General features: G+C 36.1%; 1 protein-coding gene across 1 annotated transcript; it reads left to right on the forward strand.

The window, feature by feature from the left end:
• The first annotated feature begins 1373 nt into the window (after positions 1–1373).
• On the forward strand, positions 1374–22748 carry LOC136802368 (cyclin-G-associated kinase-like). The gene is made up of 28 exons (XM_067059097.1): positions 1374–1539; positions 1971–2032; positions 2324–2383; positions 2613–2724; positions 2861–2994; positions 3295–3420; positions 3708–3797; positions 4244–4379; positions 4877–4986; positions 5300–5339; positions 5846–5975; positions 7176–7225; positions 7761–7909; positions 8230–8352; positions 9001–9206; positions 9716–9829; positions 10067–10147; positions 10497–10694; positions 11661–11854; positions 12360–12455; positions 13264–13395; positions 14211–14336; positions 14907–15452; positions 17396–17707; positions 18374–18522; positions 19180–19311; positions 20264–20311; positions 20910–22748. Exons 1-28 carry the CDS (start codon positions 1416–1418, stop codon positions 21009–21011), a joined length of 3882 nt encoding a protein of 1293 aa, XP_066915198.1. The 5' UTR covers positions 1374–1415; the 3' UTR covers positions 21012–22748.
• Positions 22749–24734: the final 1986 nt, after the last annotated feature.

A 24734-nucleotide genomic window follows, 5' to 3' on the forward strand; every position in this document is an offset into this window, starting at 1 on the left:
ACTGAGCACACCCCTCTACACACAGCGTACTTTCTCCTTTTATCTTTATCCAAACAAAATTTGTAAAATTAATATACTTCATGATTTTTTTAATTTTACAAATCGGCACTTAGGTGGTCGCATCTTTATGATTAGTCTAGGCTAAGGCGGTCTCCTTCTTTTCTATTTTGTTTTCAAATGGTAATTAAAATAAATAGTTACTTACACATGTTTATTAAAATGGTTTGTATCTGAAATTAATTTGTTCTTTAGTTGCAATCAGAAAACACATTTGCATACTTTGTCAAATCAATCTTTGTGTGCAAATAAGAATCTATCCACCCTGGGCTTATAGACATCTAGGTAGACCAAACTGAAAACAGCAGAAACATCAGAATTATAGAAATAGGTTTACAGCTTGGATATCCATATTGGTAACCTTTTTACCGGTAAACTTTTACTAAACCAAAGCATCAGTCTGAAAAAAGCACCTTTCTTTATTAATTATTCCCTCTTGTGAAACTGCCCTCTAATAAGCCTGACTTTTTTAAAAGCAGTGTTTATTAGAATTCAAATGAATGACTGATCATTGAACTTTTAAGATGGTTGTTCTATATTATATTAAGAAATCATAATAAGGAGATCTGAGGAGATTAATTGTTCTATTATTGAGGGGTTCCAGAAACCTTTGAAAGTCCAGAATCCGCAGTGTCAAAAGAAAGAAGAGGAGAATTTCAAGTGCAGTGTCAAGAAGAATCTGTCAAATTTCTAGAAGATTTGGCCAAGCATGCCTTTCAATAAGATGTAGGCAATCGCGCTCACGCTTAGTAAACCACTTGTCAATCTCGTATAATGAGCAGAAAAATGTGCGCGTCAATTTTATTATGATTCTGTAAAATAGTTTCTGAGGGCGTTTTCTATGAAATTGTACGCGTTAAAAAGATTGACATGCGTAATTTTGTAAAAACTTTGCCTTATGTTCATTACGTGGATGTTTTGTCACTCTCCTACTTATTTCTTCCTGGAAAAGCCTGCCAAGGTTTCCAAATATTTTTACCTTTAAAATGGCCTTAACTTTTGTTACAGAAAGATTCTTTTTAGCGTCTTTGCAACCTATGTGAAATCTATTTCAAATCAGAATATAAGTACAATGTATTGAAAGTAATGCTTGGAAGACCAGAAAAAGTCAAAATATTTTCTTCTCGATGATGGCATGCACATGTGTAAAAAGTGATCCAAAAAAGACCAATCTATTCTTAAATTTTAGATAAAAATGGCTTATTTATATTTGATGCATGGTTAAACTCTATAGGGTTGTCTCTAGATTCAAGTTTCAAAAATATGAAATTGCTTAACCTGCAGTTGCTTAATGATACCTTGAAATTTTCTTTAGCTTTTTTAGAACAATTTTATCATTAAAGTGAATTATAAATGATATGGCTTGGTTAGGAAATATTTTTGGTGGAGGGGGTACCGCTGCTACTGGAGGGACTGAATTTGTTGGTCAATATGTGGATATTGGTCAACAGAAGTTGAGAATCAAGAAGGTCATAGCTGAAGGTGAGCCTATCTACATATCAAGAATTCAAGGCCTCATTGAAATAGTATGGCGTAAACATTATACCAGCAGACACCAGCTTATACTATTAATAAATAAAAGGGTTGAAAATCTTATGAAACGCTAAAAACAGGTCAATGTTAATATTTTTAAAGATTTTATAGTATATGTTGTTTTCTTTGATTTTGTATCCTGCCATACAATTTACGATCCTGCAATCTTAAGCCACTCTCAAGGGAAATAGTTTCATTTACATTGAAACAGTTTTCAGAATAATAAAAACGGAATAGTGTGCACACTATATTAAACCTCTTAGTAAAATTGGTTGAAGAATTGATTCTCAATATATTTCAACTATCAAAGGTAGTCTTGGGGATATATTTTCAATTACTTTTTACTGTGTTACGGTAGCTCTTTTTATGTCTTTTTTTAGGTGGTTATGGTTTTGTTTTCATCGCTCAAGACTCATCATCAGGCAAAGACTATGCGCTAAAGGTAATTCGTATGTTTTTACTAAGATTCTTTTGAAAGCTAGTATCATAATTTTTAACATTTGAAATCTACTGCTATGGGGCTTAGAGCGCCCAGCGCCCCCAGACCCTAGATTATTCTTACCATGCTCACAAAATTACTGGGCAACTGAAATCTCCTTATTTGCATCACTGATGCAACAAAGTGCATATTTGAAGCAAATGAATGGACATGTATTTACTTTCTTTCTATCACTTTACATTCACTTAACTTTTGTGGCACTGTTAAATGATATTATTCTTTCAAATTTTTCAGAGACTAATGTCAAGTGATGAATCTTCCAACAAGGAAATTGTCAGAGAAATTTCATTTCTTGTATCTTTTTTCATTTTAATTCTTTATTATCATCGAAATTGGTCTCCACTTTCGTGCAAAATAGCAGGCAGATACCTAAGCTAAATAATCGATCTTTTTCTGTTTCCATAATTCTCTAAATATATAATACAAGGTATCACACCAAAATTCTAAACCAAGAGAAATGCATGAATTCAATATTGAGTAAAATTATGCACTTTTTCTTAACCTTAAATGTTGAAACTATTAGAGAAAATTAAGAGGACACCCCAACATCATTCAGTATATTGCAGCTGCAGCAGGAGGGGAGAAACAATCAACAGGACTCAAAGAATATCTTATCTTGACTGAACTTTGTACAGGTTAGTAATGGTTTTTTGGGTCCTTTGTGTCTAAAGTTGACATAGTGCAAGTGATATTTATAAAAATTTTGCACAAAAATCTTGACTGAAGAAAATGATTTTTGTAAATTCTTATATCTTCTTTTTCCTTTTCTAGGTCAACTGATACAATATCTGAACAGTAAACCACAAATCAGTCTAAATGTTTGTTTACAAATTTTTGGTCAGACATGCAAGGCTGTTGCACACATGCATAAACAAAACCCTCCAATCATTCATCGTGATTTGAAGGTAACTTAAAATATCACAAGGGGTGACCAATTTTGCTTGAATACCACGGTTCCAATAATGAATTTCGAGAGCATGGCAAAAGATCCATAAACGCATCTAGGAAATAATTAGTCGTTTCAGGCAAAAATTGAACTCCATTTGATATTTTATTTTAAAAACTAAATAGGGTTAAAGGTTATTATAATTGTAATGTTCCTAATGTTTACAGTGTAAAAATGTTTCAATGTTTTTGTTACGTAATGCGAACCAAAAATTGAAAATTAGCTATTAATGAAGTATTATATCTTTCCATGATTTCAGATAGAGAATTTATTGATTAGTGACAAAGGAGTGATCAAGCTGTGTGATTTTGGTAGTGCCACAACTGATGCTCTGTATCCAGATGATTCTTGGTCTGCACTTCAAAGAAGTATGGCTGAAGATGAGGTAGGTGGTTTTAACGAGGGTGGTTTATACTAACACCATACTTCAGTCACCCAATATTTTCCTGATTTTCTTAATTGAATTTATTGAATTTTTAACAAATGGTTTTGGTTGAACAGTGACAGTCTTCTTGTCTTCCTTTTTACAATCCTTCATGACTGTTTAAAAAAATGAAAAATAGAAGTGGTTGCAAATTTGTCGGTAACACCAAATTGATACTTCCAACAGTTCATAATTAGCTGTACCATTTTTCTATATTTTTAAGTCTTTTCTTTTCTGTTGACGATTAGATTCAGCGAAACACAACACCAATGTATCGAGCTCCAGAAATGGTGGATTTATACAGCAATTCTTCTATCACCGTCAAAGCAGATGTCTGGGTATGAAAGCCTGCTATTATTAAACCATGTTTACACATTTTTTACCTTGCCCAAACCATCTTTTATGCAAATTAGGTTTTTGACCGCCAAATCAGTTCAATGTGTGCAGTAATACATGCCAACATTTTGTTTTTGTACCCTTCATTCAAGTGCCAGAATCAGTGAGGGCCAGGAAGTGACTTTTGAAACCACTCCAAGCGGTGATTGGCCATCAAGCATCAATTATAAACATAAGAACCCAATTGTATTCGCTCTGGTTTTCAAGCAAAAAGGAAGCGTGGTTTTGATGGCTTTGACAGCAAAGTCGTATCGTCACATTCGGGACGAGATGGAGTTTTTAAAAGCTCTTAGTCTTATTTGATAACCATATCGTTAACCAGTAATAAAACAATTTTGTTACTTTTTCTAAAGAATTTACCACTAATCAGATTCATTTACACTTTCAGGCCCTTGGTTGCGTCTTATACGTTTTATGTTTCACGAGACACCCATTCGAAGATTCTGCTAAACTCAAAATCATGAACGCAAACTACACTATACCAGAGTTTGATCGCACTTTTCAATCCATACATCATTTGATTAGTAAGAATTTTTTCAATAATAAACTTGCATTTTAGATCTTTTGAATCCGAACTTGAACAGGTTAATTCATATTTTAATGTTAATGTTAATGTTAATTCATTTTTGCAACTTTATTGATCATTGGAATTATGGAAAATATATAATGATTAGTATATAGAATAATTCGAATAATTGGAGTTCGATTTATAGCGAGAGTCAACTGTTTATGATATAATTCAATATCTTTGGAGGGGTTTTCTAACCTAAGCGTTTACAGTGCAAAGCTTAAAAATCAAAAAATATTGATTGAATATTTTTTGGTGTTTCGAAGTCAAATACCAACTTTTCCCTTCTTTTTTAAATTACTGAACAGAAACCAGAAAGGACTTTATAAGCCCCAGCTAATCTGTATCATCAACCTAGAACAGCTGACACCAGTCCTTTTTGTAAGATGTATCAGTTCGGAACATAAATACAAGCTGTGAATTTAACCTATTACGATCCTTTAATACTTTCAGAGTCAATGTTACAAGTGAATCCTGACAAAAGACCCAGTGTGGAGGATATTCATGCAGAGATTGTGGCTCTTGCAGCAGACAGACAAATTGATTTGAAATCCCCAATAATGGTATGTTTTTTCCACATAAATTTTATCGACTGAAATTTCAATAACTGAAGTGAAAGCTGAATGGATTTCACATCGCAAGAGTTTATCCTTAAATATAGTTAAACCTCTATTCACAAGGCTACGCGGCGTATGGCATTATGGCGTTTTCGGGGCTACAGAGATATTTACATATTATGGATTTTGATGTTTCCCTTGGAATACAATTCAGTCAAAACAAAACATCGGATTCAGCCAAGTGACTGAATCAATCTACCCTAGTTTTCTAGGCTAGCAAGAATTTAGATCTTTATTTTATTTTATTTTCTGTCACCAGGAACAAGTTTCTCCAACACAAGTAACGACTCCTGAGCAAGGTATATTTTATTTGCCCGTCATAATCTTTACACTTTACCTGATATTCATGATATGCTGCACCATTGCAATGTCTTCTACGGACCCAACAGCTGATTTGGTTGTAAGGTATTGACTGATTTTACGCCACTTACAATCAGCTGTTCCGTGATGTAATGTCAGAAGACATTGTAATGGTGCATATCATGAATTGAAATCAAGTGAATACATTAGCTCTCTCTTGTTGTCTTCTGACCAACTATCAGAAATCGGAAAACATTATTATGATCTTACATCTGACAAGACTCAAACTCACACCTATGCCATTCGCAATCGTTAATCAACCGTGGCTGGTCAGAAGTCAACTACGTAACGACTTGTTCACTAGATTGTTATTTGCTTCATGTTGTTGAATGTAATTTATTTGCTTTGTCACTGCCTGCTTTTGTAGACCTCTCCTTTAAGGTTTTTGATTAAAATCTTTTTGGCAAGTTCAAAAAAATCATATCTCGTTTCTATCTTTCACCAGAGGGTACACCAGTCGGCAGCAGTTTCAACGTGAACAGTTCACAAATTCTTGGCAATGTTGTCAACAAAGCTGGTAGTCTTTTTTCCAACATCAAAGATGTTTCCACCAAAATGATGAGTTCTGTGGCTGGGTAAGACTACAGACAAACAAATTTAGGCTTATTATTGTAGCGATTATAGCCGAGGTTTGGTGTCAATTTATGAAATCTGAGAACAAAATTACTGTAAGTTGGTCTAATGTCGACATCTCTCCTTTCATTTCGACACCCTTCTTTAAAGATAAGAATGATAGTAAGGTTGGGATAGACAAAATATTTTTTCCACTCTGATCGCTAAGCAAAGAAAAATTTCCAAAAAGTTTCCATCAGCGATTTCGACTTTCCTATTATTCATACAGTTACAACTTACAGTACTGTGACGATTTCCATAATTACAAAATCGAGGCCAAAAGCGTTGATCTATATGCAACTACTTCCTTTATATTGAAAGTCCGATAATACTTTTAGCAGGATATTAGTTGTTCTCTTGCCGCTGAATGTTTTTTAGGAATTTTTTTCCAGATTAACTCTAACGGGGGCCAAATAATGTGAAATTCGAATTTTTTTGTTTTTGAAAAGAGCTAATGTCTGAAGCCCAAGTTGAATAATGCCGAAAAAAATACAAAAACTTCCAACAGATTGTAAATTGTCACACGTTTTTTTTAAGAAACTAGTTTTGCCAAGCAGCCTCAATGTTTCTTAAGAAATCGGACTTTTGAGCCGTAAATGTTTCTTACGTATTTCTAGACTTTTGACATAATCAGCCTATTTTTCATGCAAAGAAAAAAAAAACATTTGTTTTGATTGGAAGGTTCTTAAAAAAAACCAAATGAAAAATGTTATTTTCTCATTCTGAGTGTTACTGCCGCTGAGCAGTAATTAATTTGTTATTTATTTTATAAGTCATTTGTGAATTGATCCTTTTATTGTATATAGTTAATTGTATTTTATCACTTTTATTATCTGTAATTGCACCTTTTAGTTTGTTAGTTTTCCCTTTGGGACTCAAAATGTATGTAAAAACTTGTAGATTTTTGTATAAATAAGACAATTTGTAAGAGTAGTTTTGTGTGAGCTGTGAGCTGTGCTCAGAGAGCATACGGGTGAAATCACAGTTTTTCACCTATTGGAATATAATAAAGTGTAACGATATTTCAATGGAGTCGATTCTCGTTTCACCAGTTTGGATACAAAGGTCCTTTGGGCAGTGGCCGACCTTTACGCTGAGCCTGTTTCTTGAAAGTGTGTTAACATCACTTCTTGAATGACCCTTAATACACTCTTTTATTTTAGATATGTCAACAAAGATTTGGATATATCTTACATCACACCACGCTTAGTTGGTAAGATACTCTTGAGTATAAAAAAAAAGGGTTTAATGATGAGTTTTATCTGAAACTTTTTCTGACCGACCCTTTACAGTTCAACTGACCCAGGGCCGGGAAATCGCTTGATAATGTTATGAGAAAAGTTTATCAATAGTTAAGAAAATTTTTTTCCCGGGAGATTTGAGTATTTTAATGGCTGTGCCATTAAAATTCTCAAATTCCCAGTTTTGGAAAGTCGTTTACAAATTAAAATTGACGAATTTCACTACAAAGTATGTTGGAGTCTTTGAGTAGAAGGGTTTTAGGAACTGATTTTATTTCCTTTTTGTACTTCGACGGGCAGGGGAATTTCTATAGATATCTTCTCAAAATCAACACATTAAAGTCTTTGATAAAAATTTGAATTTGAATTTGAATTTTGGGTGTTGCCCCAGCAAGTGCCTGCGAATAACGCCCCGCAAGAAGAAGGGCAAAGATCTAAAGAATAATCTGCTTGATCTTAAGGTACGTGAACCTGTACTAGAATTTACTTTTCCGTTACTACTACTAGTGATGTCTTTCCCAGCTGACGGGATCGAAGGAACGTACAAGAACAACATCGATGATGTCCGAATGTATTTGGATACCAAACACCCTGAAAGCTATGTCGTCATCAATATTTCACAGCGTACTTACAGAACTGCTAAACTCAACGATCGGGTAAGACGGTGGTGAAACTTTTATACCTGTTCAATCAATTAAAATCAGTAATTTTTAATCTTTTCAGTTTTTTCGCGCACAGAATTGTTTATATTTCATGCGAAAATTGAAGGAAATGGGATATTTAAAGGATCTTTCAGGTTTGGTTTAAAGTTTCCTAACTCTAACACTGGGGATAGTAAAGTTTTGATTTGCATAAGAAGTCGCATCTTCAAACTCGAATATTTTCTTCCATGAATCCCTGTGATTATACTCACAGCTGAGTATACTAAAACTAAAAACTAAATTTATCATTAATTGCTGATTCTTTTTTTTATAAGGTTTACGAGCTCGGTTGGAATCCGAAGCGTGCACCACCTTTGGATAAGCTTGTATCACTATGTCGAAAATTGAATAACTTTTTGAAACAAAGCAAAAAGAACGTCGTGGTCGTCCATTGCCTGGTGAGTCTGCTAGATTCTCATGCTATTCATATCTTTTCTTACCGTAGAAGGGAAGTCGGGTAGCTAAGTCGGAGAGCATTGGCTTTACTAACCTAAGAATTTTGGGTTCAATCGCCGGTCACTGCCAACTCGCGTGTATTAGTCAATCTGATCTAGGTGGTAAACTACTGTGGGAGCTGACAATGACTTTTTTCTTGACCGGGATTGAGAAACTTTGTCTAGGGGATATATAAAGGTCAGTGGGAGCTGAGAGTAGGTGTGGCATTCGATCTCATCTATGTCTAGCGCAAATAAAAACGGGAATGGACTCCCTCATTCCCGGCTCCGTCGACATCCACAAGATGATGAATATACTTACTTACTCCCCCTTAGTGGAGCTGACCTTCTCTCCATAGCAACTGCATGTAGTTAGCTCAAAAGCATACAGGGCTGTTAAACAAGTGCTAAAGTTTAACTCTGTTTAACGCACTAAGAAATTTTACTTACTGGACACAATGATTAAAGAATCCTCCCCACTCCCCACTGATTTCTTGTCCTGACGAAGAGAAGCCAAACCAAAGTCCTGCTTCAAATTATACTAAGAATAGGTTTGAGCTACAATTTAAACACATTCATGGAAGTATAAATTGGAAATTTCTTGTTTTTCAGGACGGAAGAATGGCATCTGCACTCATGGTTTCGTCATTTCTCTTATTCACCAAACTGTTTACCAAAGTCTCCATGGCTGAAGACTTGTTCAACAACAAACGATTTCATTTACAACAGTACCAACAACAGCAACAGCAAAATCAACAGAATTCAACGACATCCCCAACACCGCCGCAAACAGTTGAATTATTGCCATCTCAAAGAAGGTATAGTTTTTAACGTCTTTATCTTCCATAGAAATAGGTAATTAAGTCAATATTCTTCGTAAATGGTCCACATATCCAGGACTTTTATACGGTCTTTTTATCGTTCTAATGATAATCATCTATTAACCGATCATTTTGGTAATTCACACCTGTAGCACTACTCTGTACCAGAGTGTATCTCACGTCTATCGTTTCGTAGTAGACTCTGTGCGCATTGTCTGTTTGATAAAAAAAATTCCTGTACGGAGACCTCTGCGATGAAGTATGGTTTACAAATAGCAGCACTTCTCTCATCGTCTCCCCTCTCTCACCATCTCAGCGGTCGGTTTAAAAAGTCTCAAATGAGAAAAGACAATGACAACAGACCCTCTACGGCAATGAATTTTGAAATTAGCCTTCGATACTAGGTGTCTGTGTATGGACAACTGAAGCACCGCCGAAGATAGGTATGTTACATCAAAAATCTGTAGCATGTAGGTATTCAAGACATTGCCAAACTCATCTTTCAGATATGCTGGTTATGTTGGTCGTTTGGTTGGTACACCTCGCTACTTGCCACACAAGAATGTCGTCTTCCTGAAGTCCTTCACAATGTCCACTGTGCCCATTTTCAATAAAGCAAGGTAAGTGAAGAGATTGTTTCGCAAGAAATTCCTTTTCTGTTGATTCAAATGTTTTGTTCAAACTGCCCCTGGCAATATTCCTATTTCAGATAGTAATTGGTACGTCAATACTCTCTATTGTTAAAGTTTTTGGTAATGTACATTATTTCGAACATGAGTCGCTCGACAAAAAGGTAGAGACTGTTCATTGCTTTTACGCTATACATTTACGAAGCATTTGCTTCTTATTTTTCTTAGGACTGGCTGCAGGCCGTTCATAGAAATCTACGAAGGAGACAAACGGATATTAAGCACAGCCCAAGAAGTTGAACAAATGAGGTATATTTTAATCATATTATTTTAATTTGAAATTATTAAAGGCTTTGAAAATGGTTCAATGTTAGGACTACCATACGAAGCTACATTTATAAAGTGACAATTTATGACATGAGTGAGTTGTCCACTGGCTACACTGACTAAAAGGTAATGTTATGTTATGAGATGTTACTTCGTTTTTCAAAAAACACAAACATCAATCAAGTTTACACTGAGCGTATTGGGTTTTAGATTGTCGATCAATTTATTTTATCTTTGAATCAAAATGGAAAGAAAAAAATTTAACGTTAAATTTGGACCGAGTTGAGTTCTTATCGTAAAATTCTCATATTTAAATTTTTATCTACCATAGGGAATACACACAGCATGACGGGAAAATCTTATTCAATACTCACATCAAAATCTGCGGTGACATCACCATACAGGTCCATCATGGGCGTTCCACCCTGGGCGGAAAGGTACAAGGCAAACTGACGTCCATCAATATTCTGACCGTACAATTCCATACAGGGTTTTTGGACAAGGAAACACCCACCATTAAATTCGCAATGTAAGATGTTTTCCCCTGTCAAATAATCAAATAGAGAGAGAACATAGAAGCGGACCCTCCGATATCATCGGACCGGGCCCTATCCCGGGGTAGTATCCACCCCTACAATCAGTGACAAAATACTTGGCACAAAAGGGAAATTCACCGGGGTGTTTTGAAACCACAATCGATTTGTAAGTGCTCTAAAGTAGGTTCGAAGGGTAGAGTTTTAACTCTGAGTTTTAACGCTAGACTTAAGACTTGAGACCTTAGGATGTGAGGATCCAAAAGTTCAAGAATGGTCCAGTAGGGCTTGAAATGTAGCCTAGAAACCAATAAATCCCTCCAAGATCGAAATAATCGATGAAATCAAGTTGAAGGCCTGAAATTGACATTCTCGCTCGAACTTCAATTTTCGAAAAATGGTAAATTAGCCAAAAGTGCCAATATATTATGGCACTGATTGTAGATAGGGAAATCACAGCGCTTACCAGACATTGTATTCTGTGCTCGTGACACATCAGAACCTTGCGTTCTCGCAGGTACTGAACATATATGAGCACCATCGCCACACCACATTCAATGTCCGGCATATCTCCCCATACTCTTGTATCAGAGTGATGGTTACCTTATTTCCCTCACATGGTATGGGTTGACCCGGGCCAAGGTACATTCACTTGCCGAGTGGGAATCGAACCCTGAGCTCCAGCACGGAAGTCAGGAACGATGACCACTACACTACTGCGCCTATAATCAAATAATCGAACCGGTAATCACATTAGATGTTTAAGGGTAGAAATAGATTCACTACGTTACACGTTTTCAAATAAGAAAACGAGACTAAACTTTCAAGCCAAAAAAAGTGAATAAAGCAAGCATAAGGACATGTGTTGAGCCTGAAAATTATGAGGAAATAAATAACATGAAAAAAACTATCCGAGCCACAGTACTAGATCTTAAATGTTACCCATTCTAACTCTCTTCTAGGTCTCAGTTAGATATCCAGGAATCAGCGGACAAGTACCCTCCATCATTTGGTGTTGTGATGAACTTAAAGGTGACCAATGAAACACCAGATAACACTTACACTGAACCTTGGGAGAAAATGAACGTGGAGAAATTGTCACCTTACGGTTGTTTCTATTCCAGAGAAGAATACTGGAAACTGTACGAGGAGTATGGTAAGCCTGTACCAAACTCTTCTTCGCTGACTGAAAAGATAACACTGTAATTTATAAAAAAGACCCATGGGCGGGGTGGTACAGTCTAACTAAGTCTGTCAAATCATTAGTTCGGATTGCAGGGCCCCTCGCGCCACCGTTTGTCTTTTAAAATCATTAGCGATTTTATGTAGTATTTGCACCTTTGAGGATGGTAAAGTGACTGAAACGATTTGGAATAACCCGGAATTTTGAGCCGCAAAATCGAGGGCGGCAATTTGTCGTGCAATGAATGATATAATGTAATCTTGTGAGTTTTTAAAGTTGTTCAATCGAGAAAAGATTATCATGAACTTGATAGCAATATCTCGGAGATGGAATCTGTCACCGTCTAAATATGTGTTACGACATTATTTTCGATTTGAGACGCATCTGGAAAGTCGAAAATCAGATATTTTATCAATAGTTTGTAAATGCCGAACAAATTTATGTTTTTCAAAGCCATTATAATTACTTCCTTCAATAGGTTTGAGCGAAGAAAAGACACCGCTTAGCACTAAACGATCAACCTCCAGTGTGAGCGATTCGGATAATGTAGATCTGCCAGCAGGTTTCAAATCAGGTAAGAAAGCCATGGTTTCTTGAGGGATAAATTTTAAACTTTTCAAACCTAAAAACCCGATTCAGGGTCTAATGAAGAGATCTTCTATACGGTTCTCTATATACAGATGATTAAACATTGGGCCATTCCATTTTATCTCAATACAGGGGGAGGACGAACATTTCCAGGGGGGTCTAAAGAAGTATTTTTTCACTTCCCAGGGGGTAAAATAGTTATTCTAAAATTTCCAGGAGGTAAAAGACAGGCTTTGGTTCGTCCACCATCACTTTAAAGTTTAAAAAAAAATTTTCCGAGGTTTTTTTTGCAAATTTTGCCATTTTCCAGGGAGTATCCTTACATTTCCAAGAATATTATTTTGACTTTAAAAGGTTCGTCCACCCCTTTTATGGATTTTTAATGGTACAGCTCATTGTGTTGAAACTTGTCCTTTTGTAGACAGAAAATCCGTCCAGTTCAAGGAACAGTTTTTCGATTCTTGTCAAGCAAAATCTTTGATCAGAGATTTTTGTTTGAAAGTGGTATCCTAATGGTAGCACTACTCGATATGGGTGGAAAATTTGATCCACATCGTATAGTTGTACCATTACACTTTTTAATCAAAGATGGCAGACATCTTGAGTATATAAAGGTGGTGGTCCATTTTAAAGACACGAATGGGCGATTAGTTTACAAGGAGAATTTCGGTGAACTGTCCCAAGATTCAACAATTTATTTTGAACCGGGTTAAAATTCTGATTAGTAAAGCCAAGATTTCTGTGGCCAACAAAATCTTAATTCGGAAAATAACTTTCTCATTCTCACCGTTTAGGACCACCACTTAGACCTAAAGCCCCTTCACCAGCAAGTAGCCAGGCAAAGGCGAACGGATCTGTTTCAATCGAACCAATCACCACACATACACAAGATATACCGTCCAAAAATGACGTAGCTAACGATCAAGGTATGTTTTCAAGTGTGAAAATATGGCGGAATGAAGCTTTTTCAGTTATTTGAACCCCCTGTTATTCGAAATAAACTTCTATCTTCCCGTTGAACCTCAAATTGGGCTCTTCCAGAAAATTTTGGTACATGGGAGGTGGAGGATATATTGGATATATATTGCCTGAGGGGTGGTGAAAAATCTGCAAAATTTGGCTTGTTTTGGGTGCAAACTTGCTCTGATTAGGGGTTATCTTGAATGTCCTGGGGGTCAATCGATGCTTGTCTGGGGTTGAGATTTGTTGTCTGGGGGTCAAAATTCACAATGTCCGGGGGGGGGGGGGGTAAATTCCCAAAAGTTATATCCTCCACCCTTTTCAAATTTTCTCTGGAATAGCCCATTACCGGTAATCCTCATACAAATATGAAAATAGTCGTGTGAAGCTCGCTTTAGTCACAAACTTTACATCTCAGAAATACTGATGCTAGTTCTATGGCTGCAGCAATATTGTAGAGGTCTAGCTGCACTAAAGATGTATAAATTTCCCCTGTTTTTGTCAAAATGTACAGGTTGGTTCAAAAAAAACTTTGGACGTTTGTTGGCTTCTTGAGACCGAATAAATTCTTGAACGACCCTGAAAATACTTTTATTAGATAGAGGATAGTCTAACTTAAATTTTGAGTTATAATGTTTTAAATTTGGTTGAGTTGTTTTCGCTTTTCAAAGTCAAAATTCACTTTTCGAAAGGTGGAAAAATACGCCAAAACAGGGGGATCAAGTAGCCAACAAATGTCCGAAGTCTATTTTGAACCACCCGGTATATTTTTCGTTACAAGGTGGTTTCTCTTCGCTGATCGACATTGGAACACCATCACCAGCGCACAACGCAAAAGAACCATTCAGTGATTTCCAACAACAAGATGTCTTCAATAATCAAAACATCAAACCTTCCAACAACAAAGGTTACTGCAATTTTTAAAATCTAGGTTGCTTTATTAAGATTAAGAACTGTCTGAACAGATAAAATTTGCTATACGAAGGCTTTCGCATGGTTATGCAGGATATATTTTAGAAAGGCAGGACAGCGTCCGTTTTTGGCCAAGAAAGACACTTTTTCTAGGGTTTCCGCTAAAAAGACTGTTGACCAAAATTTTAGTGATTTCAGGAGGGACAGCGTCCGATGACCGGACGCTCAAAGGGCATGAAAAATGGCCCGTTATAAGAGTTTGTCTGTTTTATTCTTTGCCCGTGTTACATATAAAATGTCTTAAATACGTTTTACATTCGAACTAAAAAGTCGAACCGAGTCAAATGAAACGAATGGTTGTACTTAGGATCCTCAAAATATGGAATAAAGCTGGGCGTCCATTGAATAAAAATAAGTTCGTCTCAAAAAACAGTTGTTACAACACGTGTCTGGGTTTATTTTTTTGCGACAAACAAATTCACGACAAACTGATTTTTCCCAGTGGACACCCAGCTTAATGGTTCGCAATGTCTCTATCTGAGTTGTATCTTTTTCTCCCTTTTAGTTGATCAAGAACAGCTGATCGACCCCTTCGCGTCACTAGCAACCAGCCGTACAGAAGGAGATGGGAGCAGTAATAATGACGTGCTCCTGAACTTTGGAAGCAGCCAGCCCACAACACCTTCCACCACACAACAACCTCTCTTCCAAACCGGTCCTGACATCCTTAACACCAACTCAGAGATGACCCAATCCAACACTCCTGATCTGTTGCAATCTGGCCATTTTATGGGAGGGTTATCTTCCCCGACAGCTACATCTGGAGCAAGTACTGCTAGTAACAGCTTGAATGACATCAACAGCGACGACTTCTTTTCACGACTTGGGGAACCAGCCGCCTCTCCACAGGTAGCTCCCTCCTCTAAATTCGGGGCGGCTGGTTCTCCTTTCATGGGCAGCCACTCTCCTTCAAAGCAATCAGGTCCCCGTAAAAGTAACAGTGAATCGAACCTATTAGAGATGGGGGACAGTTTCTCACAAGGCGATACGCTACAACCAGAGATGCAACCGGCCATGCATCACGCTTCAAGCTCAGGCGCCGTCAATAATCGTAAGTCTTTCATTTCATAATACATGATATTGATTTTGTCCATATCTACGTTTATTGTTTGTTCATCGTTAAAATCTATCTTAAATATACTCCCAGGAATTAATGATGAAAGAATAACCAGAAGCTTCAATGTTTTTTGGACCTACCTTAAGGTAGTCCTTTAAATTAACCCTTGTCCGTTCGTCCGTCCGTTCGTTCGTCTGTTGCCAGCTTTTCTCGGGATCGGCTCATTAGTTTTTTCTAATTTTTTGCACAATGATGTAAAATGGCAATACCCAAAATGTGACGGAGCCCGATTTTCGAAAAAAAATTTTTTCCGGTCGCCAGGTCCGGAAATGTCCCGGAAAAAGCGGTTTTTTGGGATTTTCTCGAGATTTCATCATTAGTTTTTTCTGATTTTTTGCTCAAAGATGCGTATTAACAATGCCCAAAACATGGCCTAGTCCAATTCTTGAGAAAAAATTTTTTCCGGCCGAAAATGCCGGAAATATGCCGGAAATCGCCGTTTTTCTGGATTTTCATTGGATTTGTTCCATATAATTGGTTGTTTTTTTCATTCAAAAACATTATTAATAGCAATGCCCACCATTAAGCATGTTTCAATTTTCAATAAAATTGATTTTTGAAGCCGGAACTTTCTAAAAATGGCCGGAACAGCCGATTTTCGCCGGAAAAACGGTTTTTCTTGAATTTCTTGAGCTGTACTTTATATTTTTTCATGAAATTTTGCACACAGATGCAAAATGTCAATACCTAAATTGTGACAGAGCCCGATTTTTGAAAAAAAATTCAATTCCTGCCGAAAATGCCGGAAATATGCCGGAAAAACTGTTTTTTTTGCATTTTCTCGAGATTTTATCATTAGTTTTTTCTGATTTTTTGCTCAAAGAATCGTATTAACAATGCCCAAAACATGACCTAGTCCGACTCTTGAGAAAAATATTTTCCGGCCGAAAATGCCGGAAATATGCCGGAAATCGCCGTTTTTCTGGATTTTCATTGGACTTTTTCCATATAATTGGTTATTTTTTCATTCAAAAACATTATTAATAGCAATGCCCACCATTAAGCATGTTTCAATTTTCAATAAAATTGATTTTTGAAGCCGGAACTAATTTAAAAGTCGCCGGAACAACCTATTTTCGCCGGAAAGACAGTATTTCTTGAATTTCTCGAGCTGTACTTTATATTTGTTTATGAAATTTTGCACACTGATGCAATATGACAATACCTAAAATGTGACAGAGCCCGATTTTCGAAAAAAAAATTTTTCCGGCCGAAAATGCCGGAAATATGTCGGAAAAATCGGTTTTTTGATATTTTCTCGAATTTTCATTTTTATTTTTTTTCTGATTTTTTGCAGAAAGATGCGTATTCGCAATGCTCAAAACATGGCCGAGTTGTATTTTTGAGAAAAAATTTTTTCCGGTTTAGTTTACTTATATTTCTATGCTTTTCACACAAAAACATTATTCATAACAATGCTCATTATCAAGCATGATTCAATTGTCAATAAAACTGATTTTTGCGACCAGAACTTCCTATTTATTATTTCCCTACAACCCTTCCCTCTCCCCCCATCAACAATCAATGATGAATTTATTGTGTTGTGTATTTTCGCTAAACGCTATATTTTCTGACTGATTTTTTTCATTTTTCTTTTCGCATTGCTATCTAACTTTAATCATCAGGTAGGTCCATTCAGCATATTGCTTGTTAACTGTATATTCGGCCTCATAACAAGAGATCATCAAAGTGTAAAAAGCTATCAACGTTGTTTTTAATTTATATTTGGCTAATATAGGGTCATTTGGAGAAACTATTTTTAAGAATTTACCATACCGTCACTTACTTGCAAAAACAGGAATGAAAAGTCATTTTCAGTGTTGATCCTTGACTTTGGCGTACACTTTGTAAATGGATTTTATTTCCCTCACATACAGCACAACAAACCAGTTATGATCCTTTCGGAGATTTCGGTAATTTCGGCTCCTCATCAGCTCAATCAAACTCCGCATCCAACTTATTCAGTGGCGGTGGAATGGCGTCCGCCCGCTCAAGCTCCGCCCGCTCCTCGCCGACTTTTAACAAAAACCCTACTTCAACGACGCGGCCCCAACAACAGCAACAACGTCCGACTGCGACGCAACAAAGCCGTCAATCGACAGCACCTAATTATAATGTCTTCGTATCGAATAAACAAGATAGTGTGTTCGGGAAAGGAACGACTACGCCGACTGGAAGCGGAACATGGGGTAAGCACATTGATTTCAAAGCCCCGAAGGGGCTAGATCCGAAACTCCTGGGTTGGAAACGAAGCCACTTATTTCCCATCCAGAACACGTGGTCCTTGTGTGTTTTAACAAAATTTCTAAATACGGGGCAAACTTAAGGCTTCGCTTTTTCTTGCTTGAGAAAGGCTGGAGATTCCTCTCTATAGCCTCTTCGGGGCCTTCAAACTCAATAGGTAAGAATATAGAGCAAGCTTTTTGTTTCTTTCTAAACGTGGAATAGTGTGTATACCAGTATTTAAGTATGGTATAAGACCAGTTGCGTTGCAGATGATATGACAGGTCTACTCCTTTCCTCCTCTCTTTAGTGCATGCTCAAGAATTCAATACTCAATACTTTCGTCCGGAATCGTGTCCAGAATCGTATAAGATTTCGGATATCTTTTCAAAATGTAGCGGAAATCAGACTACTACATTAAACGTATCCTGAGTGGATAAAATTTCTGCTTTGATTTTTTCCGCAAATCAAGAATATAAGATTTATTTGTTAGCTCGATTTCATTTTTTTTATTTTCCTGCTGGTTTTGGCCTAAACTCGGATTTCTAATTTGAGAGTCGATTGACGCGGAATAAGTTCATTCATTGTGTGTAAACGTCGTAACTTCTAGTTTTAATTTCTTCTTTTTTTAGGCTCTAAACCAATGAAAAACAATGATTTCAGTGACATCTTGAATGCGCAAGGTTTCACCTCGGCCAACAAACAATCGGCAACCGGGCAAACACTAAAGCAAATGAAAAACGAAGCAGAAACTGTCGAAATGGACCCAGTCAAACGGGCTGTGAGTGTTTTAATATGACACCTTTGGGTAATTGATTAGAGGGTGCCTATTTCTTGTTTCCCTCCTTTGTGTTTATTCGCCATTAACGCCATTGCACCATTGCGATTTTTTCAATTCAGGATTCTCTCTCTAAATCCGGCTTCTTTGACTGCTGATTCAATGTCAAATTTAGAGTATCCTCTTTGTTCCCTTCGAGTAGTGGTGCCTGAACAAGTATTATGGTTTTTCTGCACAGCCAAGCCCTACAGTCTGTTCCTCTAAAGAATCCTGCATTGTAAGATGTATGCGTAATTTGTCATTCTTTTTTAAAACATATGTAGTTAATTGCTGCGGTAAACAGAGAGGAATGAATACGTAGGGGTGGTACAGCTACTTTTTCTGGGTTGTGGATGGCGACATTTGTCGTTCTTTATGAAATTTGTCGTTCTTTTGTCCATTTTTTAGTAAATATAGGATTCTTTTATATAAACCCCCTCCCCTATCATGCAGATTTACATGGGAGTATAACAGAAACAGAACTCCTCATGCTGCCTGTCATAAATCTATTAAAAAATTTTTATAATGCAGTCTCATAAAAAAGGCGAGGTGCCTTAACAGCTCATGCTTGTTTAAGAGGGACCTAAATTAAATGAAAGATCTCTCCCTTTCCCACGCTAGGTGCGCGAGTGGTCAGACGGTAAGGAGCGGAACATCCGAGCGCTCATTTCATCGCTACAGTCCATATTATGGGAGGAAGCTAAGCAGAAATGGAAACCCATTGGCTTACACGACATCATGCAAGGGAACAAGGTTAGTGAAGTTTATAATATTTTATATGTCTTAGAATTGAGGTTGAAGGTTTCAGTTTTTTATGTCAGATTGTACGCGAGGCTGGGATAAAGTTTGTCTTTTTTAGAAATTGGAGTACTAACTAAGGAAAAATTCGAAAATTAGTATTTGATTACATTAGTTCCTGAATGAAGCAATGTTAGGGAATGAAAAGTGAAAAGAGTTTATTATATGGACAAAGTATATTACAAGCACATAAAACTGACACCTAAGCCTGAACAACCATTCATGCACGAACGAAAAACTCGCACAATATAGTACAAATGCACGGACGCATCACACAATTAACCAAGCTCAAACCAAGAAGTGAAACTCAGGAAATCAAAAAGGCAGAACCACTAGGTAGACTGAACAACTGTTGGAAGCATGAAGCATGAAAAGTTTTCCTTGCCATTTTTGCCAAGTCAAAAAAAGAAATCACATGAATGAAGGAAGAGAAAAAGTGAAAAGATAAGCGAATGCGCATTGACATTTTGACAGAAGAGCTGCAAGTGCAAGTCACAGAGAGTACGTATTTATTTGGGACAGGCTGGAGTTTTTACAAGCTTTTATTTGATTTGGTTGGTCGTTAAGATGTAATAAAAGAATCTTATTACTTTTTCTAAAGAACGCGTCATCTCTATCACTTTAAATGACCAATTAGTGAAGTATCTTGTAAAAACTCCAGCTCATCCCATTTATTTCAAGCAATTCTTGATATTCATGATGTAATCTTTTATACGGAAACACACGAAAAACACCGGGCGTTTGCCACCAGTTTCATTATTTAAATGCAAACGCCCGGTGTTTTTGCGGCTGTTTCCGTATGAATATCAAGAATACATCAGGATTTCTACAATCAAACCGACGTTTAAAAAAATTTATTTCCTCTTCGAGAATGATTCCCTTCAAGACTTTTCTTCTTCTATCATAGGTTAAAACATATTATCGTAAAGCATGCTTGGCTGTTCATCCTGACAAGGTGAGGAGAAACATTTGTTGTACTATTGTTTTTTTTTACTATTGGTCTTGACCCACCCTCTAGGGCTCCCTCTAGACCTTGTCATGGACAAGAAGGTTTCATTCAAATCCCGTCTAACGAGCGAATATTTTTCATCCTTTATTAAATGGTATCCATTCCACATAATTAACACTTACATCATCACAACTAGTCCTCTCTGTAAGTGTAAGTGTCTTCAGAGGTGACTGTAACAGTCAAAAATGGACTAGGTCGGATTTGTTCGAGTTATAAGGGTCCCTTTTTTAAACTCTTTGTAAGTCTACTCAAATAGGTAAAAAAACATAAATTAGCGATTGTGTTTCTGACAGGGTCCCAAAATTACAAAATATCAAAAATCGATGCCCTCATACGGTCATAAATTTTTGCAATTTAAAAATGTTGGCTGAAAATTGGAAAAATAGTCCCTGAAAGGGTTTTAAAAAACTTCCGAAAATTAATCTCTCAAAGGATCTATTTTCAGACTTAGCTCGAAGATACCCGCCACCTCGCAAATTTAGTACCCCCGGGCTCTTTGTACGGTTTTCTTGACTACATTATTTTCTTTTCTTTTCACTTTCAGCACATGGGCACGGAAAACGAGCAACTGGCGCGTGCTATCTTCTTAGAACTTAACGAAGCTATGACTTTATTCGAAGAAAAGGGATCACAAAATATGTTTTAAGATTTATAATAGACAATACCATAAAATTATTAGTTTATTTATTTTTTTTAACGAATTTTAATCATTTCGAATCTTTATGAATGTATATGTTGGATGGATATGCTTAAGTTTTAATTGCTCTCACCGATTGCGTCAGCTGAGAAAACTTAGACATAAAATGGAACGTCTTTATCGGGTTATTTGAAAACCGCTATGGGTGAATACACGTATTTCCTATTAGCGGATTCATGTAAAAAAAGTCACGAAAAACGTCGAGAAAGTCTCTGATTGGCTGAAATATTGCATATACAGGCAAATTTTTCAAAATGTCCAGAGTATGAGGTAATCTTTGCATGCCTCCGCCAATCAAAAGTTTGTTTACTCGACGTTTTTTGGTGACTTTTGCATGAATCTGCTAATAGGAAATAGGTGTATTATAAAAAGTCAGAAATAACTGAGATAATCCGGCCGTGTGGGGTCCACCCTGATTTTACTTGTTATTTTAAAAACGCCTTTATTTTGAAGGGGCTAAATTTTGATTCGACTGACCCCGAATGGACCATATTGATAGAACCTAGTAAAATAAGATTTTGAGTATACAATCCAACTGATCCAAATTTTTTGCACTGGGGAGCACCTAACAAATAAACATGATATTCATTGCACTGTCAAATACTATTGGCACACATCAAATAATTGACAAATAGATAAATAGTTTTCGTTTTTGACTATCAAAAGCTTTTCGGATAATTTTTATTTGCTTGTAAAAAGCTTCATTGAAAAAAATATCAATGACGAAGTATTTTTGAATAAGGCTTGATAATTTAAAATTTCTCAATTTGTAATATATATTTTTCTCGTCTCACTACATAATTTTTTCTGGGGTACATACATTTTTCATATGGTAATGCCTTTTCTTTTACTCTTTTTTTTCGATGACACTTTGATCTTTAAGAGATCTTGATTGACAAATCTTTAATTTTTCCTCGAATTGTGCTTAAATTTAAATTGTTGTGAATTCTATGGAATGGGTGTAATGGTGTAATGAAAATACTCCGTTAAGAGGCGATGTATTGACGGGGAATTGACAATCCGTCTGTATTGGTTTTCGCTCTAAGGTTTCTTCCGAAGTTGAAATCGTAATTATTCAAAACTCGGATGCTTTAGAGGGACAAGAGGACTGAAGTACATAATGATAATTTTCTCTGTTAATTCCTCTCATCAAAATTATTTTTTTATAAATGAACTGAATATCTACTTGTGGCTTAGTGAGTACTTTTTTTTACAAGAAGTTTGTGGCATTAAAAGTCTTTCTGCGAAGTTTAGTGTAGTCTTTGTTGTAGCCTTGTTAAATGTTTTCTAATTTTTACATTACACCGTGAAAAAGAAACATTCAAGGATTTGTTTTTAAATAAGAGTGATATCGTTTGCTTACTCATCAATTTTAATTCACAAGCTTTTTCACATTGAATTGACACGGATGTGGAGCAAGATTGGTCAGAAAGAGGAAAAATATCAATAGGCATCACTGGCCTGATATGAAATATGTGTCTGATATAAAACGGGAACACTTATGTAAAAATAAGACCTTTAAATGCCACAAAACTTAATTCAATAGTTTGAACAATTTTATATAAGTTATTTTAAAACTAAATTCTTTAATTTACTTTTAACTAGAGTTAGTTGTATTAATTTTCAAGTCGGATTTTTTTTTGTGTCGGACTTTTAGAAGTATTTGTATGTAGAATGTTGTTATTCAGTCAAACTTTTCTGGAAATAATATAAACTCAAAGTAATTAATTGTTTATTTCTTTATATCATGATTCCAACAGTTTCCTAACCGAAGTAGGTTTTTTGAAGCATATTTAGAAATTTTTATAGGTTCACGCGTCATTTACGGCGCTAATAGACCTTTTCATAAATTACGTCACGAACATCACTTGCCTCGTATTCAAACAATTTCCATGATGATCATCTCCCTTGAGACATTAAACGATTTTTTTTCTGAATCGAAAGTAGTTGTAATAAAATACAGTAAAATCCGCTGGGAGTTAATCACCATGTCAATAATTTCCAGACGAGGCAAGTGATGTTTGTGACGTAATTTATGAAAAGGCCTATTGGCTTAAACTTAAAACTAGTCAATATAGCATTAAGGGCTGGCGTAAACTTAGGGCCGGCAAAAAAAGTCTGATAAGGTACTTGAATTCGAATTCTTTCATAATGACTTCTTTATATCATTGGAAAATTACAATCGTTTAATCCTTTCTACGTCAAGACAATTTTTTCTTATAGATTGATAGGACATCTAAAACGTCACTCTTCTTTCCAAATTAGAGAGTTTCCGAAATCACAACGAGAACGGCGACTGCAACTTGAATCTTTGTTTTGATACTTATGCGCAGGCGTGAACCTCCGAGGAAACCCCTTGAAACGTTCTATTTTCAGCGCGGGACTACAACTTTTGTGTTTTGACGTTGTGCCAAAACGCGAACACAAAATAGACTAAAATAACAACAAACAAGACAAGAGACATTACAATTGAATTTTAGCATTTTACCAATTAGAAACTTCGCGGGTTTTCGAAAACAATAGAAACAATATTTTTTGCGATATTCACTTTTTTTGCTTGGAAAAGCTTAAAGCACGCCATCTAGCCCTTCGAGTCTTACAGAAATTTGTGCGTTAGAATCTCGCTAATTAGAACTTCTATTACACGTTTTTTTTTATAAGAACGTCAAAAATTTTCGAAGCCTTCGGATGTTCTTAGTTTTTTGGATTTGAAGCCTAAAAATGTTCTTAAAATGTTCTTATTTTCAGCATTTTTTGAACATTTTGATGTAATTTCTTAAGAAAATGCATGTTTTTAAGTCTCCAAAGCCTAAGAATGTTCTTAGAATGTTCTTAAATTTTTGGGCCTCGAAGCCTTATGTTCTTATATAGTTTGTTCTTATAAAAAAAAAAACGTGTACTCGAATCTTTCTATTATTCGAACTAAACATTGGTCTGCTTCAAGGAGAAACCCTCCTTAAATACGTATAATTCAAATCTCTGTAAATTTGACCAAATTAAGACTTCTCGTGCAAGTTCGAATCAGCAAGAATAAACAGTATCAAGCGAGAGAGATTCTGTCAGTCAACTAACCTTTTAGACCGTGCTCCACTTGAGGCTTTTTAATTGACTGCTTAAGTGGCCTGGTAATAACCATGTATTCCACAATTTTGAGCTTTTCTTAGCCGGGACTAGAGTCGTTTATGATGCGTGTAATACAGTAGTATAGGCGTTATATGATGATACGATTATTGTTACGGGGTTTAGTTTTGTATAAACTAAAATTGTTCCCTCCATTACATTTACTTTTTACTTTATTTCTACTATGTCTGAATTAGTCGTCTAGCTTGCTAGACTATACTTAGCCGGGCTTTAAAAACAGTCCGCCAGATTTAAATTGTTTTTGGAAGGTAAAAATAGGACGAAGCAAGAAGCACTAAGTGCTTCTAGTTTACTTCACTAGACTTCAGCAAAAATTATCAAAAAGCAAAATTTAGCCAGGTAGTAGACCTAGAGGATAATAGACCTAGAGTCTACACACCTTATTTATTCGTAACTGTCCGAAGTTTTATTCGGCAATATTACGCATATTACGCATTTGGCTTGGAGCATCTCTCCTCCAATAGTTTGACATATGCCTTCTTATAATTAGCTCAATGATGTTATCGAGTAATTTAATCATTACCCCCTTTT

The sequence above is a fragment of the Clytia hemisphaerica genome, unplaced genomic scaffold (assembly GCF_902728285.1).
Source record: "Clytia hemisphaerica strain Z4C2 unplaced genomic scaffold, Clytia hemisphaerica genome assembly, whole genome shotgun sequence".
Lineage (NCBI taxonomy): Eukaryota > Metazoa > Cnidaria > Hydrozoa > Leptothecata > Clytiidae > Clytia > Clytia hemisphaerica.

What these genes read in the sequence shown, in the direction of transcription:
- LOC136802368 (XM_067059097.1), top strand. Translation starts at nt 1,416, where the DNA reads ATGGCTTGGTTAGGAAATATTTTTGGTGGAGGGGGTACCGCTGCTACT. An exon ending in GCCAGCAGGTTTCAAATCAG is followed by an intron (nt 12,456 to 13,263) that starts GTAAGAAAGCCA and finishes CTCACCGTTTAG; the next exon opens with GACCACCACTTAGACCTAAA. An exon ending in TGGCTGTTCATCCTGACAAG is followed by an intron (nt 20,312 to 20,909) that starts GTGAGGAGAAAC and finishes TTTCACTTTCAG; the next exon opens with CACATGGGCACGGAAAACGA.